Genomic DNA, 8,629 nt, shown 5'->3' on the forward strand with positions numbered 1-8,629 from the left:
TCTGGTTTCATGTTTTCATTGTCAAGTGCACTTTTTTCCCTTTACGGTCTTTCGGGACTTTTCAAAAAGTAGATGTTTATGTTGCTTGTTCCTTTTTAAATCCTTTTAAGATTCTTTTATTTTCAATGAACAGCATCTAAATAGCAGTTGAATCCAAAAGGTTGTATAATCTCAGTTCATCCGATCCCACACAATAATGGGTACTGGGCAGTATGTTGGCCATCAGCAGAGGTTAAGTGTCTTTTTAAAGGGACATTTCAACATGTGGACAGAAGTTTGGTATCACACACTTACGGGGCTTTGTACAAAGGTGACTGACCTCAAACAGAATTAATTTAAACTGAATGTTAGTCCTGTTAAACTGAAAAATGTCTGGTGCATCAGACACCTGAATGTTTGCTACATCTGGATGTGCAGGAGTCACAGCAGCCAGATTGTTAAACATAAGACAACGGAGCAATACCATGATAAAATTCAGGTTGATGCTCATTAACATAGACAAACCCATTGAGTTAAACAGCTTATAGATAATCGGGTCATTCTGTTTTGTGCCCTCCCCCCTTTCAAGAGCCCTGGAAGTCATGTTTAAGTCAGTGGGGTTTATTAATTTGAATAAATGCAGATTGATGAAACCATTGATCTAGATGTTCAGGCAGGTTGATGCCCTATTACAATACATTTATTATTCCTGATCATGTTTCTACCTGCTGTGAATCCTTTAGAAATAACTATTCTGCCACAAACCAGTCCAATGTGTTGTAAATAAATACGCTGCCATGTGTAGTCACCTGTAAATACTGATGAACTACAAACAGAGTCCTGCAAAGTCAATGTTATTTTTACTTATATAGCACATTTAAAACAACCTGGCTTCTCAAAGTTTTAGGTACAACAAGAAGACGGCAACACGCAAATAAAAGTCCCACCCACAGTCTGCAGCTAAGTTTATGCAGTGAACTGATCAACAGAGTAAATATAGCAACAAGTGTCCTCTCCCCTGTTTCACCCCCCAAGTCTGAGTCCTGCAGCCAAGTAGTCACAGGAAACCTTCCATCTCCTGCGACAACAACTGATCCTCTGTTAGTCTGCAGCGACTCCACAACTGAGCAGGAGGAACCACAATAACCACAAAAAACCACAAGGTAAAAAAACAAATCAAGTGACGTCTGTCTGCACGGGATGAGATGAGCTGCCTCGTTGGTCCAGCTGATCTTATTGAGTAGTTTCTAGTGTTTGTAGATCATAGTTGTGTGTTCGTTATATTTTTCTGTCCTGGAGGAAAGTTTAAAACCTCAGGAGTTACAGCTGCAGACTGATGCACATGGTTTTGGGACTTGACCTTTGCTGTTCAGGTGTGCACATACTGTAGGCCATGTAGAGCCCATGATGCAAATGTCATCTGCTTTAGGTTTAGTGAAATAAAGAAATACAGATTTTTCCCTCCTCTTTGAACAGGGTCAGGACCCTTCATGTGGACAACATGGAGCATCAGCGACTCGGCTTAGAGGAGGAGGAAGAGGAGGATGATGATGATGCTGCGACCCAGTTCATGATAGAACAGAGTCTGATGGAGAGCAACAAACAGAAAGAAGCAACACGAGGCGACAGGAGGTCAGTGGAGCTGAGCACAGAATCAAATCAGCTGCTCGGGTTCTGCTAATAAATAAATCCAACAGGATCAGAGTTCTGCTCGTTCCTTCACTGTCGTCATCACAGATCATCACTCAGGGTCTTTTTTATTAAAGCTTATGTTCTTTAACTAAACTGGGAAAAGACATTACTTCAATTGGTCACACACAAATAAATTAAGTTTGTTATTAACACAATTGACAGTATTCATTTTAATATATTTATGTTTTTCCCAAAACTCAGTACATATATTGTTTCTTACAATTGAAGAAACTTAACACAATAAATGATAATTTAAATTGTTTGTAATAACAAATATGAACTCTACACTTTTTCCTCAATCTCCCATTTATGTTTTTTTTACATGATCAACTAACGGTTAATAAATTTACCTCAATCTTAATTTATTTTACCATTTGTTTGTTCATTTAATTTTTAACTCGTCTTTTTCTTTTCCTATAATTAAAGATATAAAATAAGTTCAAATTCATTTTATGAACTGATTTTCCCTATTTCAATTTTTTTATTTTATTATATTTTTCCTCTCTTCCCCCCCACAGGTCTGGATGTCACTCTGCAGAAAGCAGCTCACTCTTCTCTGCTATAAGACAAGGTAAGGGGGGGGGGGGCAGTTGTCTCTTCATTGTTCATTGATATCTCTTAAGATCCAGTTTATACAATTTTGTGTATTAGTTCTGTTTTTTAAAGCCGTCACGGGTCAGGAAAGAAAATCTCTGAATTTGTCTCCGCCCTGAGGCAACGTTCCCTTTTGGTCCCACATGATCAGAACAAATCCGAAACCATCAGGTTCCTTCTAAAGCACAAAACAGATATTGAGCCCAAGATCTTAGAATAACTTTTTTCATCATTGATTAATCTGTGGTTTCTTCTCCTGCGTAAACAAAAATACCCATGATCATTTCCTGAGGCCCAAGGGAGCATCCACAACTTTCTTCTTTCATCTGATATTCAAATTATAATGAGATAAAACACAGAAGAATAGAAAATCACATTTTCTTATGCACTTAACTTATTAATAAATGTCTACTTTATTCAAATGAGGTCAAGCAGGAATATAAGACTTCAATACTTTTCTCTAAATAATCATCCGTGAAATCTCTCTTTCCACTTTGGTCAAAGTAAAACATAGAGACTGAAGTTTAACCTGTGAAAACCAGAAGCCTCCAGTGAAACATCTGAAAATCAGAGTGGTTTGATTTGACTGTGAACACGTCTGGAGAGAAGCTGGAAGTTATCGTCTGTTTCTTCTCCAGGTGACGAGAAGCTGTTGAAGGATCTGAGCGTCCGGCAGAAGGATCGGTTTCTCCAGGCGGACGACAGAGGCTGGATTCCTCTTCACGAAGCAGCGGCTCAGAGCAACCACACCGTCCTGGAGCTCACGTTCAGAGGTTTGAATCTGCTCCGCCCTGCAGGTGGAGGCCTCCGTCAAACAGGGCAACCTCAGTCTGTGTGGATTCTCGTCCAGATCAATGAAATCTAATCAGTCAATCTTTGAGTCCAAGTAACAACTGGTCAAACTTAGAAGAAGTTTCCTGATGGCAGAGTTGGAATATCATGTTTGTTAGGCCTCTGTGACCTTTGACCTCTCCAGCTTCAGGTCCAGGGTCTGTGGAGCGTCGGACTCTTCGTGGTCAGACTCCTCTCTTCCTGGCCGTAGAACAAGGTCTGATAGAAAACGCCTCCTTCCTCCTCCAGCATGGATCCCAGCCGGACAGTCAGGACCTGGAGGAGGACTCACCACTGTTTGTAGGTACGATCACCGGCAGCTCCTCAAAACCTCAGCTTGTGTTCAAGGAAGAGGTTTTCTCAAGTTTTCAAACGTCCCATACATTCACATGACCAGTGTCCTCCTGTGTCTGACTCTGTCGCTGTGCAGCCGTTCGTTCAGACCGCCCTGACCTGGTGAAGCTGCTGCTCCAGCGGGGCTCCACGGTGAACCAGGAGGGCTGCCACGGACGCCGACCCCTCCACGAGGCCTCACGTCTGGGCAAAGCGAAGCTCGTGACCCTGCTGCTGGACGCCGGAGCCCGGCCTGACCCCCACAGCCACTACAGCCTCACGCCACTGGCACTGGCGGCTCAGGCCGGACACCTGGAGGTGGTGCAGATGCTGCTGAAGAAAGGTGTGTGTGTGTGTGTGTGTGTGTGTGTGTGTGGGGGGGGGGGGGGGGGGGGGGGGGGAACTCCAAACTCTCAACCAGAGTTTGGAGTTTGGACAGTTGATAAATGGATTGAGAGAGTCTACGTTATGGACACTTCACGAATGAGAGTAAGAAAGAAAAAGAGGAGACTATAAATAACTGATTATTATGATCTGATTATTGTAGATACAGACAATTAGAAATGGAAACTTAAACCGTTTTCATTCACATTTTAAACTTTCACCACTTTACTGCCTCTTCTGTGATTGTGTCCTTCAAACTTTTCCAGAAAGTATCGACTGTAAATCAAATCGAATACATTTCTCTATATTTTTTATATTCTATTTCTGTTTTATTACACATTTTCCATTTCTATTTAGAATTTTAGAATTGAGTGGAATCAATAATGTTTATCTGTATGATTTGAACTCATCACTGTCACACAGAACATGTTTCTGTGGATCACACGTGTTGTAATGCACTGTGTGTGTGTGTGTGTTGTGTGTGTGTGTGTGTGTGTCCTGCAGGTGCAGACGTCCTGTCCCGGGCGCAGGACGAAGCCTCCGTCCTGTACGAGGCGTCTGCAGCCGGAGATCCAGACGTCATCCGTCTGCTGCTGGAACACGGCGCCGACGCCAACGTCGCCAAACACACGGGTCACATGCCGATCCACCGCCTCGCCCACAGGGGGCACCTGCAGTGAATGTTCTATTATTAACTTCTTATAAATATTGATTCACTTTTTTAAAGACAAAGATTCAACATCAAAAACAACAGCACTAAATAAATGGAGCTGTCAATCAATCAAAATCTACAGGATGATTCACACAAAGGCAGCATTTAATAACAATAGTAAATATAGTCATTTAGAAATAAACCAAATAATTTAATTGAAATAAATAGAAAGAGAGAAATGATTGAAGTAAACAAATGAAAACATTGTTATTTAAACCTGTGGTACAGCAGAGGAAATGAATCAGATGAAGTACAGAGACTTTTACCAGTTGCATTATGGGAGGTGTGGAATCCAGTGTTTTGTATTTGATTTGAAATGTTTATATCTTGTTTACAGTGTGTGTGTGTGTTTGTGTATATGTGTGTGTTTTCTCCTCAGAGCTTTAAAGCTTATTATTCCTGTAACGTCAGTGGCAGAGGTGAAAGACAGTGGGATCAGTCCTCTACACACAGCTTCTGCAGGAGGACACACACACTGCATCAAGGTGTGTGTGTGTGTGTGTGTTTGTTATCATGATCAATGTGACGTGACACACATTTCAAGCCCTCTCACCTCTCCCACCTCCCATCAGGCCTTGCTGGATGCAGGTTACGACCCTAACTTCATGCTGCACCCCGGTGTTCACCACAGCTTTGATGACGAGGGGCGGTCGGCTCTCTTCTTCGCCGTCTGCAACAACGACATGGAGTCGTCCAAACTGCTGCTGGAGGCCGGAGCCATGACCAACCAGGACCCGGTCAAGTGTCTGCAGGTGTCGCACCACTAATCCTCATGACACGTTACACTTTATATGATCCTGCTGGTAAAATACTAAAGATGCAAATGAAACTGAATATTTTGGGAGAACCAACTTATTCACTTGTTTTCTGAGTCCGATGAGAAGATCAGAATTAATATGTATTTGCTTTGCACAGAGGTGGTTGAGGATGTGGTTAGCTTAGCTTAGCATAAAGACCGGATACTGGTAAGTTCATAAATATACTTTTAACAAAGATTCATGTCTGGAAGATTCATACCCGTAACTTTCAGGAAACATCTATGATTATAACTCTGCTATTAAAATACTTAAAGAACGAGTCCAACATGCAAATGATCAAAAATATCGAACGACTGTCAAATCTCAGTGGAACAATTTTCGGTAACTGAACTTATTCACTTGTTTTCTGAGAAGATCAAAATGAATATGTACCTGTTGTGCACAGAGGTGGTTCAGGATGTTCTTAGCTTAGCTTAGCATAAAGACTGGATGCTGATGTAAACAGCTAGCCTGTCCAAGTTCATAAATATACATGAAACAGATTCATGTCTGGATGAGTCGCCTCATGTAAGAGTTCTTTCAAACCGCAGCGGCTTCTTTGTCAAATCTGACTCTACAAACATGTAAATGGTCACATCCCTGAACTTTATCGTTTGAAGAGGTTTTGTTCTGGATCTATGAATTATTTTGGAGTGTGACATCCTCTGTCCTTAACCCTCAGCAAGAGTAAGGAAAAACTACTAAAAACCCTTTTAGAGAGCCCCATGTGAGGGATCCCTCTCCCAGGACGTGGTTAAAGATTAAAGTTTTTAGCAGCAATGATGAGGGTAAATATCTTGAAGGATAACTTCAATACGATATGTCAAGCAGTCCTGCTGCAATCATAGTCCATGGTCAGCAGCCAGCAAGATCATGATCCGCCATCAAGGTCGGATCCACTATAGTCCACAGTCATTGAGAGGAGGTGGTCTAGTGGCAGAAACTTGGACTATGGGCAGAGAAGGTCTCTGGTTCGTCTCTGGTTCGACTCCACGGAGAAACAACAAAAGACGAACCTGGATTGATCTGTCCAAAAATCCAAGAGTCTCCCTACCCTGTCTAGTGCCCCTGAGCAAGGCACCTTACTCCCCCAACATCTACTCCCCGAGCACCGTACATGGTCGCTCACTGCTCTGTGTGTGCTGCACCAGATGGGTCAAAAGTAGAAGTTAAATTTCCCTACCTGCATGAGTGTGTCTGTGCATGTGTTTGGGACTAATAAATGCATCTTAATTTTAATCTAAATCTAAATTGTCCACTGGCGCTTATTAAGATCCATCATCAGCTGCCACCTCGGTCGTGGTCCACCAACATGTGTGTCGCTCTGTGTCCCTCAGGTCGCTCTGCGTTCGGGAAACCACGCCCTGATCCACCTGCTGCTGAGGTTCGGAGCCAACGTGAACTATTACTGCCGAATCAACACGACCCACTTCCCCTCGGCGCTGCAGTACGCCCTGAAGGACGAGGTGCGGGGGGGGGGGGGGGGGGGGCGCCATCACTGAAACACACGTCTTCTGACTCAGATGTGTTGTTGTGATCAGACGCACCGGATCGACACTCGATTAATCGGGTCTGTCTCTCGTCCGTGTGTGCGTCAGGTGGTGCTCCGGATGCTGTGTAACTATGGTTACGACGTGGAGCGCTGCTTCCACTGTCCCTATGGCGACGGGTCCCACGTCCCGGAAGACTACGAGGGGTGGAGCAACACGGTGCTAAAGGACACCATGGTAACGAGCTGATCCGGGGAGGGGTCGCTCTCTGGAGGTCACGGGGGGGGGGGGGGGGGGGGGGGGGGTCATAGTTTAGATTGGCTCCTCTGGCTATGGTTGACCAATCAGGAGAGCGTGAACCAAGCGGCCAATCAGAGCAGCCGGGGCTTGATAAGAGGCAGGAGCTAAAAACGAAGTGTTTGAGACAGAGGCTGAACAGAGGAGCTGCAGCAGTGGACAGTTTGAGGAAAGTGCATTTTAACCTTTTAAAGAAATAACACAAGTTAAAATCTGAATATGAACAGAATCGACTCCTTAAATCCAAAATGATTCCTCATAAGTTATTATTCACCTTTATGTCAAATAAATGTGATTGAGCTTTGATGTTTTACAGTTTAACCAAAATAAGTGACTGGTAAATAAAATGAAAACGAAAAACAACCAATGAATTAATGAAATACGCAGCTTCTACATTCAATGCAAACATGAAAGGACATCTTCTCTACCGGTCATCACCCCCCCCCCCCGTGTGTCTGTACAGTTCTGTGAGTTGATCGACGTCTACTGGCTGAAGCACCTCTCCGGCAGCATCGTTGGCGTCCTGCTGGACTACGTGGATCATGTGACCCTGTGCTCCAAGCTGAAGGCGGCAGTGATGGAGCAGCGGGAGTGGCCCCACATCCGCAAACTGCAAGGTGAATCAAATCAAACTTTATTGATCACAGCCCCAAGGAAGACAAACAAATAAACTCTGCATGTCTCTGTCTCTTCTTCTTCCTTCTCCTCCTCTTCCTCTTCCTCAGAAAACGCTCGCTCCCTGCAGCACCTCTGTCGGCTGCAGATCCGTCGTTGTCTCGGTCGTCTTCGTCTCCGAGCGCCTGTCTTCATGAGCTTCCTGACGTTGCCAGGGCGACTAAAGGACTACATCCTGTACCAGGACAACGGCCTGTATGGTTGCCAGGGCGACACACCGGGGGGGATGCAGGAGTGAGGAACAATCCAAATAAAACGGATGAATATATAATATGTAAAATCATTTCTTTATTTGGTTTCCACATCAGATTTTACACTTTGAGCCAAAAGAAATTAGATTTTAATTAAATAATTATTATTGTATTTTCAGATATCAGTATTGTTTATGGCTTTCCCTTTCGGATCAGTGGATAAAACCGCAACTGTGAACAAAATATTTGAAAACTATTTTAATAAAGAAAAATCTCTTCTTTTATTTATAAGATAAAACAGAAGATAAGTTTCTTATTATATATTATTTTGTGATCAAATTTGTACCTTTATTAAAAGTAGTCAGACAAGTTTAATTAGTTTTGTGATGAAACCAGTTTATTTCAGCCTCTGCCGGACAATGTTCAGATTGTTTTTAGGACAAATAAGATTTAAAGATGAAGATTGAAATATTGAATGACTCAGGATTAGTATTATTGTTGTTTATATTCGACTCACTGATCTGATCTGAACTCTCTGCTGAGACTTCAAACAACAACAGATGTGGACGATACGGAGCAGAAGGTCAAAAAGATTACCCACAATTTAATAACTTCGATGAGGACGTCAGCCCTCACCGTCTCCTCCTCCGTCCA

At 43.1% G+C, this 8,629-nt stretch overlaps 1 protein-coding gene across 1 annotated transcript; it reads left to right on the forward strand.

The window, feature by feature from the left end:
- Positions 1–1,029: 1,029 nt before the first annotated feature.
- On the forward strand, positions 1,030–8,280 carry LOC133971440 (dynein axonemal heavy chain 12-like). The gene is made up of 13 exons (XM_062408796.1): positions 1,030–1,142; positions 1,456–1,611; positions 2,190–2,242; positions 2,904–3,038; positions 3,242–3,400; positions 3,527–3,772; positions 4,318–4,489; positions 4,905–5,010; positions 5,098–5,277; positions 6,660–6,788; positions 6,921–7,049; positions 7,573–7,726; positions 7,835–8,280. Exons 2-13 carry the CDS (start codon positions 1,481–1,483, stop codon positions 8,020–8,022), a joined length of 1,782 nt encoding a protein of 593 aa, XP_062264780.1. The 5' UTR covers positions 1,030–1,142; positions 1,456–1,480; the 3' UTR covers positions 8,023–8,280.
- Positions 8,281–8,629: the final 349 nt, after the last annotated feature.

This window comes from Platichthys flesus, chromosome 2, assembly GCF_949316205.1.
Source record: "Platichthys flesus chromosome 2, fPlaFle2.1, whole genome shotgun sequence".
Taxonomy (NCBI): domain Eukaryota; kingdom Metazoa; phylum Chordata; class Actinopteri; order Pleuronectiformes; family Pleuronectidae; genus Platichthys; species Platichthys flesus.

What these genes read in the sequence shown, in the direction of transcription:
- LOC133971440 (XM_062408796.1), top strand. Translation starts at nt 1,481, where the DNA reads ATGGAGCATCAGCGACTCGGCTTAGAGGAGGAGGAAGAGGAGGATGAT. An exon ending in GGACTCACCACTGTTTGTAG is followed by an intron (nt 3,401 to 3,526) that starts GTACGATCACCG and finishes GTCGCTGTGCAG; the next exon opens with CCGTTCGTTCAGACCGCCCT. An exon ending in ACCCGGTCAAGTGTCTGCAG is followed by an intron (nt 5,278 to 6,659) that starts GTGTCGCACCAC and finishes TGTGTCCCTCAG; the next exon opens with GTCGCTCTGCGTTCGGGAAA.